This window comes from Zalophus californianus, chromosome 2, assembly GCF_009762305.2.
Source record: "Zalophus californianus isolate mZalCal1 chromosome 2, mZalCal1.pri.v2, whole genome shotgun sequence".
NCBI lineage: Eukaryota > Metazoa > Chordata > Mammalia > Carnivora > Otariidae > Zalophus > Zalophus californianus.
The window spans coordinates 176,701,325-176,718,829 of record NC_045596.1 but is presented as its reverse complement, the minus strand read 5'-3'; the positions used below and the strand labels follow the sequence as shown (position 1 = coordinate 176,718,829).

The window sequence follows — 17,505 nt, the reverse complement described above, 5'->3', positions numbered from 1 at the left end:
CCAACATGACCACCAGAGAGATTGTATATAGCTTGGTGACAATGATCTCTTTCTATATTCCCCGAAGCACTTGGCCCCGACTGCCACCTTGCCCATAGAAGCACTCGGTAGTTTTGTTTTGTGTATTATTGTTAGTATGGAATAGAAGTTGCCTTGTCCGGAAGTTCAATTTTTGTACGTAAATGCGAGACACTTAGGAATGGTAACAGGCAACTCCAATGCGGTCCTTGTGAACAAGCCAATGATTTTTTTTGTGAAAGAGGATAATAATTATCTTCGGTAATAGAACCAAAACATAACCAAGTCCTTTTGCATCATATGGGGGTTAAACTGTGTTTCGCTCCCATAGAAGTTTTGTTTTATTTTGTTTGTCAGCTTTTGTTTTATTTTACAGGATATCCTTGAACTACATTCACTAGCATACGAGGCAGGAAACTTGTAACTTCTGCGCTCTAAGGAAAAGGTTCTCACCCCTATTTCTGGGTCCCAGGGCTCTTAGGAAGTTTCTCAGGAGTCCAGGGAGGGGGAAATGGGTGTGGTCCCCTGCTTCCTGCAATTTCCACCTTGGCCAGCACCTTTTCTACTTACGTTACTAATTGGGTTCACATCAGATTTAGTTTAGGAGCAGATTCCGATGCTTGGTAAAAATGTGAAAACCACCAGCTGGTCCTGTCTGAGGTGGCTGCCCCCCGTTACCCCTACACTCCCTGTCTGGGGAGATAGCAGGGACACCTAGACGGAATGAGAGACGCTGGGAAGGAGGACAGATGCCTTGTGCCACTCTTCCTTTCCTGCCCTAGCTCCTGCAGGCTGTGGTGCTCATTCGGTGCTGCCCTTAGTCCTGGCTAGGACAGAGAGCGCCTGGCCTGAAGGCCTGGGGCCGAAACTGCCCCTTTGAGAGCGGAAAAATGAACCCGTGTGAGAGGGATTTTTGGAAAGAAATTGATTTGTCTTTGATTTTTCTTCTCAGTGTGTGTGTGTGTGTAATGATAGCGCATGAGTAATACAAGGCATGAGGATTCAAGGTGGTGGGGCGATTGATCAGCTGACGGCAGAGCAACTGGAGACTGGAGAATTCAGATGAACAGATGCTTGATTGCATGAGCAAATGTGCAAAACAGTGTGCAAAAAGAACTTACGAAAATCTCTGGGGGAATGTGTCAGTGTTTGTTTCGATAGATAATTGATTAATGGCAAATGACGAATAATCACGTAGTTTTTGATAAAACGGTGTGATAATAAGATCCGTGAAATGTCACCTAGCTAGTTCCACATTCAAATGGGACCAAGGTATCTACCAAAGGACAAGTAACTAGGTGGCCCTGGGGGTGGACCCGGCAGTAGTGAGTGATTTCTCTTTGTCATCAGCTGTCACAGCGCACATTGTGATGTGTGGTGTTCCTACTTTCTCAGAAAACTTCACCTCCCCTTTGGTGGTGGAGTTCCCTTTGGGTATGCTGGGGCTTCATAACAACCTCCCCAAGTCCCCACAGCACGAACACGAGGGTTTCCTCGGCATTGCTGACCTTCCTTCAGTTCTAGCTGACGGTGAAGGCCAGGAGGCGGCGGCGACAGATTTAAAAGGAAGAGCATATATGTCTGCATCACAGAGGTGGCCAGCAGGAAGGGAGAGGAATTCCCACCTCCTTGATTTCCTGTGCTTCTTAAGGCCTCTCGAGCTCGCTGGGCCAGAGAAAGATGAGCTGAGACCGTGTAGTTGGCCAAGTTCCCAGGAGCCCGTCAGGGTTACTTTGTGAGGCCTGAGGCCAGGGGCCTGCAGTACGGCTAGATACAGCCTCTGTCGCAGTAAACAGTTTCTCAGGGAGCTCTGCCATGCCCGATTGGGTAGGGACGGGGACGGGGGGAAAGAGGTGGTGGGACTTATGTCCAAACCATTAATAACCCCTTTCCTCTTCGAATTGACTGGAGTTTCCAGAGGGCCTTTGGCCATCTGCACTACAATTAGGGAACAGAAAACCTAACCAACATAAACACATCTAAACCACAGACGAAATCACCACTCTGTTATAAATCATCCAAAAGAAAAGAAGGACTATCCAGCCAGAACTGATCCCAGCCCATGACCAGCCTGGGCTCTCTGGGCCGCCCAAAGGTCTGAGAGGATCCCAGAGGCCCAGGATGGGGGAGCACGGGCAGGGCTCACTCAGCAGGGTTTGCTCGGGCTGCTCGTAGCTCATATGGAGTGCTCCGTGGTAATTTATAGCACCCTTGCTCCTTCTTGAAAGCATTCCCATTTGGACCATCAACTATAGGGTCTCTAAATGAACCAACTGATGAGTTGACTCTGGGTCTCCACTGAGGGTCTGCGAGTCTGCTCTGAAGTCTCACTCTTCCTAGACAACTTTTCAACCACGGTCAGCACACTGTGGCCAACAGTTCAAGTCTAGCCCTTGGCCTGATTTTCTATTTTTGTATAGCCCACAGCTGTTTCCTAAAAGAACAGTTTTTACATGTTTAAAGGTTTTGTTTTGTTTTGTTTTGTTTTCAGAAGAATATGTGACAGAGGCTGCAGGTGGCCTGCAAAGCCTAAAATATTTACTATCTGGCCCTTTTTAGACAAAGGTTGCCAACCCCTGACCTAATCAACCGATCTTGCATTTTGGGGTGGAGGGCTGGGATCCCAGATCATTATTAATGTTTTTTTTTTTAATTTTACTTATTTATTTGAGAGAATGAGAGACAGAGAGAGCATGAGAGGGGGTTGGGTCAGAGGGAGAAGCAGACTCCCTGCCGAGCAGGGAGCCCGATGCGGGACTCGATCCCGGGACTCCAGGATCATGACCTGAGTCGAAGGCAGTCGCTTAACCAACTGAGCCACCCAGGTGCCCTAATGTTTTTGATCCCAGAGGAAAATGAGCATTATACATCCTCATCTTACCTTTGTCAAATTCAGGTCCAGCCGACGGCCCAAGGTTACGGAGGGACATCCGTGTTTGTGAGATGAATGACGCCAACTAAACATGTCACCTACCGGAGAATCCCTCGTGGACACAGATCTCTGCTGAGATACCCTCTCCCTCTCCTCACCAAGGGCTCTTTGTGGGGAAGGGAGAGGAGGGAGGATCAGAGCCTTTCTGCGCCATGACAAAGGCCTTCTCTTCTGGTGGAAGATGACGCCGACACCACGAGTCCTGCCTATGGGCTGGAATGCCTCTGTAGCCACAGGCCCCTTTGGCGGTTTCCTGCCACCCATCACATCCAGTTGGGCCCTTGGATACCCAGATCACGTACTGTTTGCATTTATGCTTTCACGTGGCCTGTGGGCCTCACAGATGCTGAGGAAGCCTTTGGGAGGGATGTGCCATTTGCATCTAAAAACGAGTGTGTTGGGGCGTCTGGGTGGCTGCCTTTGGCTCAGGTCACGATCCCAGGGTCCTGCTTCACCCCCCCCCTGCCCCTCCCCGCTTGTGCTCTCTCTTGCTGTCAAATACATAAATAAGATCTTTAAAAAAAAAAAAACTGAGACGAGCGTGTTCACTCCTCCCCCGGGGACTGCATCTCTCCAGAGGGAGGGACTGACTTTTCAGAATTGACCACTTCAGCGTCAGTTCTGCGAGCGTGACTCCAGTGCCAGGGGGGAGAGTTCTTGGAGAAAGAATAAAGGACCCACGTGGTCCTCCTGGCTTTGTCACAGACTGGCTCTGTGACTTTAGGACACACACAGAGGGCCTTCGGATCTTTACCCATGAACACGAGCTGCTGTCTCTTCAGCTTGAACACTGATTTTAGGTAGTCCAAGCTGTTGTCTGGAATGCTATTCATTCCTGTGATTCTTGTGAAGAATGCAAGTGGTGTACGTGGTATTTCTTACCAGTTTATATTTAGAAGCATTTTTAAAATGAACATATTGGCTGACTCTTAAGTACTTGGGGCACCACTAGATCCCCTGGTGGTCTTATCCCGGCTACAAACACTCAGAGCCCCTTTGGTAAGAGACTTGACAGGGGACAGCAGAGTCAAGGCCAGGACCCAGGCCTCCTGACTCCTAATACAGACAGTCAGCAGGACACACTGCTTTTTCCTGGCTGTCAGGGGATTCATCTAAAACAGGAATATCTCTTAGAGGGGCTGCACCGCCTTGCACACGGTAGATAAGCTGTAAACATTCAACTGAATAATTCAGAGCTGGATATTTGCTAGTCTGGGGACGTTGCCCTAGGAGTGTTTTGTGCTGCTGCTGCTGCTGCTGTTGTTGTTTTTCCCCTCCAGACATCTCTGAGATATCTGTCTCACAAGTTAGAATTATGGAATGATTATGAAAACCATACTGAATCTCAAATAGACATTCATAAAGAAAACCACCGTTGACTCTTCCCCCGTCCCGTTTCTGCGAAGGCTAACTGTGGGCAGTGTTTGACCGTCTTGAGAGAGGCAGGTATGTGCGTAGCTCCTTTTCTGCATTTACTCACTAGGTGCTGAGGTTTGCTGTGCTCTTCTTTCCCATGGGTCTTTGCAGCGTCGCGCACACTGAGTTACAGGAAACGTCTGGCAGCAATTTGCCTCTCCCTCCATCCCATCTAACTCTGAAATAAAACATCTCTGGAAATTTTACTTAGGATGAGTGTCTGACATCCAAAGGAACAGAGGCCCCACCAGGAGCTGGTTGGCTTTGCCGGTTACAGTCTGTCGGAACAAGCAGGTAAAAGCCACCACGGCCATGTTTACGGTTTTCCCACCTGTCAAAACAGTCAGCCCAAAATATGCTTCACAAGCAAGTGAGAGGGTAGGAGACATGCCCTCAGATCAGTGAAGATGGATTCGGAACAACACTGGCCCTGTGTTTCTCTAGCCCTTAGCTGTGACCGGCCTTCACCGCTGGGACAGCTAAACCGTAATGACCACCTCCCTGTGTGTCTCAGCTTTCTAACTCAGCCCCTGATTGAGATCTAGCCCTTTGAAAACCTACATTCCCTATGTGGAAACACACTAATTGAAAATAATTCTCTCCCCAGGGACCTGGCTGGCTCAGTCGGTGGAGTGCATGACTCTTGATCTTGGGGTTGTGAGCTCGAGCCCCATGTTGGGGGTATAGATTACTTAAAATTAAAAAAAAAAGAAGAAAATGATAAAAAAAACCAAATTCTCACCAGCCTCTGACTCCCAGAAGAGAGTCCATTTTAAAATAGAACAGTTTCAGTTTTGTGCTTTCTACCTTTATTACATTTTTGCGTTTTGAGATACAAACCAACCACTCTCTTACACCACACAAAAAACATCCATTCTTGTGATTTTAAAGTGCATTTCCCTTTAAACGCTGTGTACAAAAATATTTGTTTTTTAAACATGCAGACATTTCTTGACAAGGCACTTGGAGGCATCGGGTGCAGACGAGCCTTCGGTTCTCCATTCACACTTGGAGGCATCAGGTGCAGACGAGCCTTCGGTTCTCCATTCACACTGGAGTAAAAGTGAAACACCGCCCTCACAGCTGCCTTCTTGGGAGTCCTCCTAGGTCCAGCAGGCTCTAGGAACTGAGCACTGAAACCGCCAAAAACATTCCCGGCTTTCCAACCATACCGAGGAAAAGCCGCCCCAAACCACAGACACCCTTCCCAGTCCCACGTGTCCACTTTGGGAAGCGCAGAGAAGCCACCAGAATGTCTTCGAGACCCGGTAAGATCATATCAGGCTTATGACTCTTCCTCCTCGGTTTCAGTGATTGGGACCCCCCCCCCCCCCACCCCAGAGCAGAGGGCCACGGGGCCTGCTCTGGCAAACCGCACCCAGAGGAGGAATTTTCGAAGAGGAAACAAATCAACAATCAAGATTTTTCATTCACTGTCCACTGAGGGGGAAGACCTGGAAAACGGGCCCTTTTAAAAAATGAGCCGACTCTTTTTTGGTTTCTAAACATATCTATAACCCATTGAACATCCAAGTGACTACAAATAATGCTTGTTTTTAAAAAGCAAATTATACACAAAGATCAAAACCACAAAACATTCTTTTAGCCATTCGAAATTTACATCTTTAAAAAACACTGAAAGAGTAATGTTTTCCACCATTAAAATGAAACCTTAGAGAAAAAATAAATTCTACCTTGACTCTGAAATTGCTTTAATTTCTGGAGAACTACAGAACTCCCATTATTTCTCACCACTTCCCCTTTCATCAGAATACTTCCAAAAATAAAAAGGAACCCATTCAAATGCTTCCTATCTTCCAAGAAACACTGAAGGCTTATTTATTATGTATCTTTCTACAGTCCAGCTTATTTATTGCACCTAATTTGCGAATGCTCCCCAGGGCATTTGGGGGAAATAAATATGAAACAAAATGGAGCTGCTTCCCCATTTCTGGACAAGGGCACTAGTGGTGGGAGGCCCGTCCTTCGGGGGGCAACTTGGAAAGGACACTGGGGCTGGGGGACATTCGTCACCATCACCAACAGCTGTGTGAGGGGCAAACCCCCAAGTCAGGTTACAGTGACGTCTCTCTCCAACCAAGAAACCTGTCACTGTCTGAAGTGTGTAGACCTACTTACTGATGGTGAGCTCTGAAATAAGGAGGGGTTCTGCAGATCCTGGGACCATCTGTTGATATCCTGGGACAGAACTGGGCCCAAGGGAGAGAGACTGGTGAATAAAAGACGGTATTCTTCAGATGCCCCTGCCTCCCTGAATGATGAGGCTGACAGGGAAGTCTCGCAACCACATTCTCTAGTCAGAGAAGGGTCTTTGAGGCAGGTGACGACTTGCCTGGTAGGGCGAGCATCCCAGGTGCACCGGCGGGGGATTTGCAACCAGTGCCCCCAGCAAAAAAGCTGGGGTGAGCTGGGAGTAAAGAATGGGGGAGGGGAGGGCTTATAGCTGTTTTTAAGAGCTACTTATTGCTGAATTACCATATTTCAAATTTTGACACAGGAATGTCTTAAGATCACCATTACTGAAAACCAAACAGGAGTCTCTTGAGGCATTTTTCTTTTGAATACAGAATGATCTTGTTACTTGCAGTCTGGTAACACATAAATGACAGTGCACCTAGTATCTTTCTTGACTTGGAGGAGGAGGGACTGGACTTCTCAAAACAAGATAAATTCACGACCTATATAAAATGGTTTGCTTCCATTCGGTTTTGATTTGCACTATCGATAGTTCTGATCATCAGATTTGTTAACACTGAAAGTACCGTTTGTGTATCTGATGTAGATATGTCTCGATAAAACACAATTCTGCCCAATTTCAGCATAAGATAAAAATGCGATTTTCCCATAAATTATATTATGGGATCCCCAAGTCCTACCCATCTGGGAGAGGCATAAAATAAAGCACTAGATCACAGACGAGTAACAGCCAGTTTTAGGAACAAGAATTACATCAAACATCACTTAAGAACATTTAAAAAGTCAAAACATGGTAAAGTTAAAAAAAGAAGGGGAACAAAAAACCAACCACAAAACTCTAGGAGCCAAGACACTCCATTCCTGCCTGACACTAACTGACAAAGCTGCAGAAGCCAGGAGGCCTTTTCCAATTGATCTGGAATATGCAAGCAAAAGATGACTCTCTGCTTGCGGAGTCCAGTGGCTGGGCCTCCAAATCCAGGCAGCTGTGGATCCCTCTTCCTGCCTCGCTTGGGAAAATCTCACTTTACTAAAATCAGGCAAATGGAAAAACGAGACAGTCATTTAATTAAGCTCCAAAAGCAAAACAGAAAAAAAAAAAAACCCAACCTTCTCCCAATACATATGTAAAAATATTTTTTAAACACCCCCAAGTACAAACCAATCTCACCCCAGAAGAATTACAGGGTTTGGGGATCCATCTGTCAGTGAATGTCCCAGGAGTCTCGTGACAGTATGAACCAAGAGACTTTTAAATTCATGGTCCAATATGGGTAAGAACAATTCTTCTCTGATATTTCAGAGTTGCCACACTTTGAAAATAAAATATGAAAACTTGGTGAGGGTTTTCTCCCCTATCCCTTTTATATATACTCACACACCATAAATAAGAACACCCACATCAAAGTCCCTGGGTGCTTGCAAAGAGTCCTGGATAGCGCAGATCATAGTCAAAGTCAAAGCAAACATCTACCGAAGGCTTTGAGGATCCATTGGATCTGCAAATCAAGATGTCCTGGACACAGCATGGAGCAGGGCTCTCTAGAAAAGGAGAGTCTAAAGTCCCTCTGGGAAGAATGAGATGCCTGCAAACCAGCCGAGCAAGTTCCAGCAAATCTTGTAATTAGGCTGTCTGGTGACTCAGGATAGGAGTGAGTACTTCGAAAGCTCCCCCAAAAGCCAAGAGGAAAAGCCCCAGGTGTCCCCTTGCGGTCCTGTCAGAAGTCTGCAGTCTGGAACCCGGCACAGGAGCCAGTTACTTTGGATAACTGGTATGTCCCTCTCTGCTGGAACCCATATATGTGGGGTCAGAAAGAGGAAGCGCCTGTTTCTGTCACAGGTTCATTTGCCTTATCTTTTCCTGAACATCAGATGAACCGTGAAGAAAAAAAATGCAAAAAAAAAAAAAACCAACAAAAACCACAGAGCTAAAGTGTGGGGTACGTTGACACAAGGAACAGCAGTGACAGGCAGGAAGGACCCGGCTGGGTGGGGAGCGCCCAGAGATGAACGGCAAGGGTCCCATGGGAGGTGGCTGGGGATGGAGTGACTTCCAGGTGACTGTCCACATCCCAAGGGGCAGGAGCCGCTCTTCTAGGCAGCCGGGGTGCGCCCCTGGTGGCCTCGTTACGAAGCCACTGTCCTCCAGCATCCCCGGCAATGCCCGTGGGCCTGGGTCCTGCTCCGACCCCCGTGGCCGCCCTGGGCGCCCAGCCGACCAGCACCCCACATCTACTCTGAGTGTGAAACCAGTCCTGTGATCTAAAACCTGGCTGGCTTTGCTGGCTTAAGAAAACAACTGAATAGGATCCTTTCTTTTCGAAGACTGTGCTGAATGGCAGTTGAGCGTTCCTCCTGGCTTCTGTCTCCATGCGCCCGTGACCGCAGCGAGGCTTCTCCGCACCTGCTCAGCCGTGCTCCGACACATGCCATCACTAATAGTAGGGCCCCAGCTTTTCGTATCCTAAATAACTCGGCCACTCCGGAAACAGACCGTAGGAACACCGAGGGCTCCCAAACTGGTCAAAGGATATTCCGAAATCGGGCCCGTTTGGTGGCTCGGCGGTGCCCTGAGTGGATTTTAGTTCGGCTTGGATGATTCTATAGTTTTTGCCTTTGTTGCTGTCCCAGTATGTCTGCCCACTGCACTCAAAGCACACAGCAAACTCCATCCTCTCATACGACTGAATTTTCTCAGGCAAGCTAATGTCAAAGGAGAACGTATCCCTGTCTGAGCCGGCGTAAGTGTCCTTCACATAGCGACAGGGAAAGTCTGTGAAGCTTTTCCAGGTGTCGAATGTCATTCTTATTTTCACCATCTTCTCAAACGCCAGGTTCTGCACCTTCACTGTGCCTGCGAGGGCTTTGTCCTTCAGGACACAGTTTTCAAGGCATACGTGGTCGGTCTGAAGCCGGTTTCTAAAGTCTAAGTAATCAGTGGAAGGCTGCGTGAAATCCAAAACAAAGCTCTCACTCTCTGCTGTCGTCAAGCTCACAATGTTGTCTAGGAGCTCGGTGATGTTCAGCGGAATATCTAACGGGTCATCGAATTCTGAGAACACTTTGACCATTGTCAGGGCCAGCCCTTGGTTGTCTGCGAAGGACACCCGCTTTTTCACCTTTTTCTCCTGGACGGTGGGGGCCACCATCCCGCTGGCTGCATTCTTGCTGCTCAGCTGGATGCACGGCCTCAGTGGTTCGCTTGGCTTCGGTGAGGTCTTGAAGGCAAACCTCTCTTGGCGCAGGGAAGGGGCCATGCAGCTGTATCTGCACGCTATGTCCACTGCCATCATGGGGTTAGACGAATAAGCTAGAACCCTGGCCGAAGGGGAAGAGAAAGAAACAGCAACCAGATCAGATGGACGTTCAAGGCATCACGCCAACCAGGGCTGGCAAACAGTGTCTGCCTTCGTCTTGGCCCACACGGCGGCAGCTCGGCATTAACTCAAGTGTGCGCCAGTGTGACCTTGGTTTCAGGAGAGATTAAGTGTGTAAAGTGTGTGAGTGGGGGAAGAGGGTGAAGGTTAAAACAAACAAAAAAGTAGGGAGCCGCTGGTTTTAAAACTAAAATCACAGGTATTTCCATCAGGATTTCTTGGGGCCCTCAGCCCGCTAGAGAGCCTTGGGGAATAACAAAACCGTGCGGTCTGCAGGAGTTCCCAAAGTGATCTGACCAAGGAATGCTTTTTTTTTTTTTTTAAAGATTTTATTTATTTATTTGACACAGAGAGAGAGAGAGAGAGCACAAGTAGGCAGAGAGGGCAGGCAGAGGGAGAGGGAGACGCAGGCTCTCCACTGAGCAGGGAGCCCGACGTGGGGCTCAATCCCAGGACTCTGGGATCATGACCTGAGCTGAAGGCAGCCGTTTAACCGACTGAGCCACCCAGGTGCCCCAAGAAATGCTTTTTTTATGGAGCATCTTGCAGAACACATGTTCTGAGACACATACTTTGGTAGATAATGCTCTAATATGATAAAAAGAAATGAATTCCTTTTTTTAAAGATTTTATTTATTTATTTGAGAGAGGGCTAAAGCGGGGAGAGGGACAGAGGGCAAGAGAGAAGGGAGAAGCAGACTCCCCACTGGGCAGGGAGCCCGACGTGGGGCTCGATCCCAGGACCCTGGGATCATGATCTGAGCCAAAGGCAGATGCTTAACTGACTGAGCCACCCAGGAGCCCCAGAAGAAATGAATTCATCCCATAAATATCAATTGGGTTTTACTATACGCCAGGTAGTATGCTAGACACTGGAATTCAAATGTGAAGACAGACACAAACCTGTACACTAGATTTTTATATGCCAGTGTATCTTTTAAAAAATGCCAATAATTTAGTTTTTTTAAAACCTTTCATATAGGTGGATATTTGTTTTTTTCTATAGCGAAGATAACCTCTATAAGAATAAAAGGCAAAGAGAATTGTGTTCAAGATCAGGTTAAATCTGACTTCATAAAAACAGTATTTTTCTCTAAGTAAAAAAAAAAGTAAAACCAAAAACTTAAAGACAAACTGGGAAAACATTTTACAAAAAGTATGGCAGCAAACAGTTAATACCTTCATATACAAAGAGTTCTTACAAAACAATAACAAAATCAAAGAGTCCACTTAAAAAAATGAGCAAAGAGCATGAATGGAAAATTCATGAAAAAAAACTTAAAAATGTCCTAGAAATATGCAAAATGTCCAACCTTATGATCAAAGAATTTAGATTAGGAAACAATGCCTGTTTTTACCTCGTGAGTTAGTAAAGACTTTTTAAAAATAATATGAAGACATGGGTTAGTCTAAATCAGCACAACCTTTCTAAATATTATCATTTTTAGTTCTAATATCACATACAGGTATTAATCTTAAGGAGTTAATGCGTGGGGGTTAAAGTACTAAAATGTTCAATGCAACATTATGGGGAGGAAAAGGTGAGAAAACCTAAAGGACCAATAACAGGTATCTGGTTAAATTAGGTATACAACATCCAGTGACAAAATTTTGTATCATTATTAAAACCAGGAAAAAAATTTTCATCATTATTAAAACCAAAAAAAAATTTTGGATAAAAGGTTTAAGTGGCATGGAAAAAATTTATGATATATTTTTAATGTAAAAAATAGAGAAGATAAAATTGTACATAGAGACTAGACTTGGGGGAAAATATTAGGCATATGTACAGAAAAAAGACTAGAGATATACTTGAAATTGTCCGAATATCCAGGTGATGTGATTTCAGGAAATTTGTTTTCCTGTGTGGTATTTTTAAAAATAACATCACTTCTATAATCAGGGAGAAAAAAATGAATCTAATAAAATGCCTCGAATATTTAAGATTGGCCAAAAACCTACCCCATCCGACACTACTGCTTCACAAAGCCAAGCAATTTTTATCATCTAATTACCATAGCAAATTTATATTCTGATTGGATAGTTACAATGGGCTACCCGAAGAAGTCAGTGATGAAACCAGGCTTAAAATCCGTAGTCTGAGAACTGCAGAACACAGGATCTGGACTAGGTCCCAAACCTCTCCCCCCTTACTATGGCAAAGGTGTAGGTATGTGGTGGTTTTTTGGGGTGCTTGCTCTCAGGCCTCGCCTAGTTCTGCCCACTGGTGGGGGGCTTCAGGGTGATGGTGATAGTTAAGGAGAAGCAATAGGCAAAATGTTGCTCATCTTCTGACAGGAGCTGAGACCACTGGTTCCGTCCAATAAATACCTCGTTTTCAACTTCTGAATTTGATTCATCAAATATATAAGGAAAAATAAGAACAAAGACACATTGGGTTTGATCTCATTTTCCAAAAGACATACAGCCATTCCCTAGGATGCAGGAACCACTTGGTGATGAATGATTAGAAAAACACATTCAGAGACACAAAACAATAATTTATTGGCACAACGTACTTATCTAAATCTATATTTTAAAGGAGATTTATCTTACTGTTTCCCCTCTCATAAAATCAACAAGTGAAAATTTTAGGAGCAAATTTGCTTTCTATTATCTGTTTTTGTACCCATGCAATTGTTCTGGAAAGGAAAAGTTCTCACGGAAATGGGCAAGACAGCTTTACAGAGGGTCAGTGGGTTGGCAGATGGGTTCAACGTGAAACAAAACAAAACAAAACAACCCTGTACTTACAAAGTACATGAATTTTACTTCGCCCCTGTCCACTGAAAACTTCTTTAGAATGTACCCTAACGATACTTTCAGCTCTAATGTTAACACAGGTAGTTGTTTTTGTTTTTTTTTAAATTAAATGTGGATTAAAAATACCCCCAAAGTAGGCAAAGCCTTGCATCCCAGCCCCTCCCACGGTGCCCACCCTTGACAACCTGGGCGTGAACAGAGGGAGGCTGGGTTCCTCCTCTGACCCTACCGCCCTTCCTCCTTGCCTGAGTCAGCACAAGGTCAACTTTAAGTTCTCTGTCCTCTTGTCTGTCCCTTCAAGCCTGCAGACCAGCCTCAATACGTGCTTTCCTGCACCTCATACGTGCTTCCCCACACAACGTTAAAACAGCTCATTAGAAAAAGGTTGGGAAACTCTCAAGATACTGTGGAAACAGAATTCTAAAACAAGTGGATCAGTGAAAGAAGCTGCTCACTTGCAGTTGACTAAAGTCACTCTCAACTTTTAATCTTATGGATGAAAAAGACTTAGTTGAAGACCTTGGTAAAGTTTCACTGTTTGGACCCAGCGGGTGTACATTTGCCCCTGAGATCCACCCCCCCCCCGCTTTTTTTTTTAAGATTTTATTTATTTATTTGAGAGAGAATGAGAGAGAGAGAGCATGAGAGGGGAAGGATCAGAGGGAGAAACAGACTCCCCACCAAGCAGGGAGCCTGATGTGGGACTCGATCCCGGGACTCCAGGATCATGACCTGAGCCGAAGGCAGTCGCTTAACCAACTGAGCCACCCAGGCGCCCTCCCTGAGATCCCTTTTATACCAAACTGTTAAGAACTATTGGAACTGGGGGTGGGAAGGTGAGGTTCTGCTCAGACCCAGCTCATTAAACAATTCCACCGGCACACGCTAGAGCCTCATTGGTTTTGCAACCTTCTTCCACGAAAGGCAAAAATAAAGTTAACTACCTGGTGGCCCGAGGGTTCCTAACAGGGCTATGGCCTCAGCATCCCTTCACTATTTAAGTGACACGATCACTGGAGGTGAGGACGTTAACCCTTGTGGCCTCAAACAGGGTACGATCTGACTGTTGGCCACTTGCCTATCCTCACAGGTAGATTCCAGCTTTTATGAACCGGATTGTTCTTCGAGAATCAGTGTAGCAAATGCTGATTTGATGCAGGCCTTCCTGACCCTCTGCTCAGGAATTCCCCAGTGGGCTGTGACAGGGATGATCATCACCCAGAAGTACTCCTAGCAATGGAGATGGACAAGGTAAGTTTCCTAAGTATCTGAAAGGAAGGCAGCCGGGCAGGTGTTTTATCCACAAATGGCATAAAAATGATCAGTGCCAACACTGTATGCACAGGCTATACCTCAGGCCTCCTCTCCTGACAGGTTCTCCTGGCTGCTCAGCCCTTTCCCAGGCCGGGGAATATGAGTCACCAAGGTTGGCCAGGGAAAAAGCCAGAAGGAGAAGACAGAGACACACATTTGAACCAGCAGAGTATGACATAGGATTCACTATCAGTTTGCTGCAGGACGAGATCATAAGAGTATAAGTGGCTGTTAGTCAGATTCTCAAAAACTTGACTTCCAAATAGATGCCTAAGAGATCACTTTTGCTCCACGAGGGAATGGACCATGCCCAAGGGTGGATTTCAGTGTTCCTGGTCAAAAGAGGGCAAACCCCAACACTCCATGAAAACTGAAGCGAACAGGGATAGTTTTGCATAAATACTCTCCCTGTTCCGCTAGTGACAAATAACACACCTTCTCAGGACAGCTCCTCAGGTTGTGGTGGTGTTTCTTGAGGACACTATAGACCTGTATAGAAAATAACCACATGACCTTCACAGTCTCAGGCAGCTGAGCTAGTGGCTTTTTGACTGTGCCTTTTATAGGAAGTAAATCTTTTTTCAGGATTGAGGCCAAGACATTTCCCCTCCATTCTCATACTCTGATAGGAAATACAGAAAAATCAGATGCACCAAGAACCCACCAGGAACACTGAAACTGTACTAGGTAAGCATCCACAACCAGGTTACCAGGTTATACTTTTTAAAAAAGACATGTCCATCTACCCTTTGGCATTACTTTACTCCCAACAGGTTTGGCTGACACAGTATAAATAAAGTCGACATATTATCCTTTGTACTCCGATCACAGGGCCCTTATTCACAGCCCTCAAAGCCACTTGCGCTCTTCTATCCTGTTACCATCATCTAAAGCATCTTTGAGACACACACGCGTGCGCGCACACACACAGACTATCACAGGAAGGAGGTTAGGTTAAAACGCTACAGTACTTGCGATCTAAAAATGCCCAACATGAAACACAGAGCACTAGCCTAGGAAGGCCTCCCCCTAGCTGTGCCACTTGAAGCAAGTCACTGAATTTTTCTGGGCTTAGGCTTCTCCTCCGAGGTCCCTTCTAGCTCTGACTCCTGGTTGTTAATAATGCCCACTGACTTCTCTTCTCTTCTCTTCCCTCTCACTTTCCCCTAAATACCTCTACTTTGCTTTTGTGGTGAGTCCACGGGCTGTCTTCAACTTTAGTCTTGGCTGCTGGACAACCCTACCATATGAACCATTTCCTCTTCTCCCCACCCCTGCTCAAAGCCCTAACTTCTCTTCTCCCAGACCCTGGGTCTCCCAGGGAGGCCTGGCCACACAGACCACAGGCTCCAACACCTTTCAGCAACTCTCCAAGTCTTCAAGTCCAGTTTGTCCTTGGTTTTCTCCTTGTCTGCAGTGAACAATACCCAGACGGGCCCCAACTCTTCTGGTATGCCGTTCCGGGCCCTATACCCGCTCCTTGGCTAGCAAGTCCCCTCCACATCCCCTTCTCTGGTTCAAAAGGGTGGCATGAACAGGGCAGGAGGCAGGAGTAAGGCCAGAGCTTCCAGACTTGGAAGATCCCACAGGCCAGGGCGACCCTGCCCCCCTCGGTCCAACCGGCCTGCACCCCGCCCCCAAGCACTCCGTGAGCCTCCTTCGCCTTGTCCCGCACCCACCTTTTGGGCCGTGGGGAAGCCCCCTCTCCAGCTGGCTCGCTGCATCGGAGAGCCTGGAGGGAGATGTCAGGGGAGGCGGCCGCCACCGGACTACGTGAGCGTCGTGTGTCCGGGAGGCAGGGCTGGCACTCCGTTCCCGGAGCTATGACCGGCAGGGGGAGGAGGACGACGAGGAGGAGGAGCCCAAGTTATCACACGGGGGCGGGGCGGCCGGGCAACCCGGGTCGGAGCCGCGCCGCGCGAGCGTCCCCGCGCGGCAGCTACGCCCCCTCCGGCCCGCGACAGCCCCTGCCTGGGGACCGGGGACCGTGCACCGGGGCTGGCTCTGGGTCCCATCGCGCTCGGCGGCCTGAGAGACTCCCCAGTGTGTTTCCTCGCGTATTACGGGGAAGCCTTTTCCTTGTACTCCAGTGCCCACCGCCCAACTTCGGGGACACCCTCCGGAAGAGTCGGGCCCCAGGCTGGAAGCGCCTGTCTCAGGTTCGAACTCTGCACAGCAGTCCCAGCCCCAGGCCCCCTCAACCACCCCTGGCGGCCAGACCCGCACTTCAGTGGAACACGTGGATCCGGCCAGGCTCCATCCCGCCTCTGGTCCCTGGATTACTCTTTCCACCTGAAAGCAATAGCCGCCTCGCCCCCGTCTAGAGTGTTTCATCGCGGGAGTGTAACCGCAAGTTGGACGGCGAAAGTGCAGGTGAAAGGAATCAAAGCAGGTCTCCACCACGCGCGCGCCCCTCGCCGCCGTTTCTCGGCCCTGCTCTGGGACTGGAGGGCTTGGGGACGGACGTACCTGGTACAGCTCATAAGCCCCGACGTCCAGATGCGCCAGCCCGCGGCAGCATCCTCGCGGGGGTGGCACGAGCAGCGGCGGCGACGGCAGGAGCCGGGACCGGGACTCAGGTCCGCGCCCTCGGCGGGCAGACGCATCCGTCCGTGCGCGAGAGCAGCCCGCTCGCCTCCTCCCGGTGGCCGGTCACCCGGACTCAGGCTCCCGGCCGCCGCGCTGCTCCCTTTAACTTTCTGGCACCTCTCCCCACCTGGGAAGCCATCCCGGAACCCCTTCCACGTGAACGCCCCCCACGGCCAATGGGAGCGCTCGGGACGCGAGCCGTCGGCCAATGGCGGTGGAGCCGCCGTCCGGGATAGCACCGCTTCGCCACGTGATTGGCTGCGCGCCGGGAGTGCTAGGGCTGTAGCCCAGGGGGCTGGGCAGGGGGCAGTGGGGTCACTGTTTCATCAGGAGCCTGGGGACCGGCGCCAGGGGGCAGAGGCACCTTCCTACAGAAGAGCGTCGCGTTACAGCAAGAAGGCGGGTGGCTTGCCAAATTCCTTCTTCCTAGGCAAAGTCTTGGCCGGGCAAAGCCTTCCTACAGGCGCAGTAGTAGTTGCGGTTGCATCCACGCCGTCCAGCCGCCCGCCTTCATAGTAAGGCTTTAGCCGGGGGCTTCACCGATGACGGGTAACTTCCCCATCACATGCCAATCCCAGAGAAGCCCCAGGAGAGTACCAGGTGTTGTTTGCCTCCGTGTTAGGTGGAGGCTCTCTGGGATGGGGATCTCCAGCTCTAAGGATCGTGTTGAAAACACGTAATTACTGACGCTGGCTTTGTGCTCGTCAGGAGTCCAGGTGTTCCTGTGAAAGGGATACAGTAACATCGTCTTATAAAGTTGTTACTGGGGGGGGGGGGGGGCGGGCCGCGCCTGGGTGGCTCAGTCGTTGGGCGTCTGCCTTTGGCTCAGGTCATGACCCCAGGGTCCTGGAATCGAGTCCCCCATGGGGCTCCCTGCTC

The 17,505-nt window shown here is 48.4% G+C and overlaps 1 protein-coding gene across 2 annotated transcripts; it reads right to left on the bottom strand.

Annotated features, from left to right (window-relative positions):
* Positions 1–5,167: 5,167 nt before the first annotated feature.
* On the bottom strand, positions 5,168–17,332 carry PPP1R3B (protein phosphatase 1 regulatory subunit 3B). Of its 2 annotated transcripts, none has more exons than XM_027599947.2 (2): positions 16,507–17,332; positions 5,168–9,901 (listed from the first exon to the last, which is right to left on the bottom strand). In XM_027599947.2, exons 1-2 carry the CDS (start codon positions 16,641–16,643, stop codon positions 9,019–9,021), a joined length of 1,020 nt encoding a protein of 339 aa, XP_027455748.1. In that variant the 5' UTR covers positions 16,644–17,332; the 3' UTR covers positions 5,168–9,018. The 2 variants fall into 2 exon arrangements, with proteins under 2 accessions (XP_027455748.1, XP_027455749.1); XM_027599948.2 differs by lacking the exon at positions 16,507–17,332 and adding an exon at positions 15,717–15,861.
* Positions 17,333–17,505: the final 173 nt, after the last annotated feature.

Coding starts and splice junctions, on each gene's coding strand:
- PPP1R3B (XM_027599947.2), bottom strand. CDS start 16,643: ATGCGTCTGCCCGCCGAGGGCGCGGACCTGAGTCCCGGTCCCGGCTCC. Junction 9,902..16,506: donor GGGCTTATGAGCTGTACCAG/GTACGTCCGTCC, acceptor CCCTTCGGCCAG/GGTTCTAGCTTATTCGTCTA.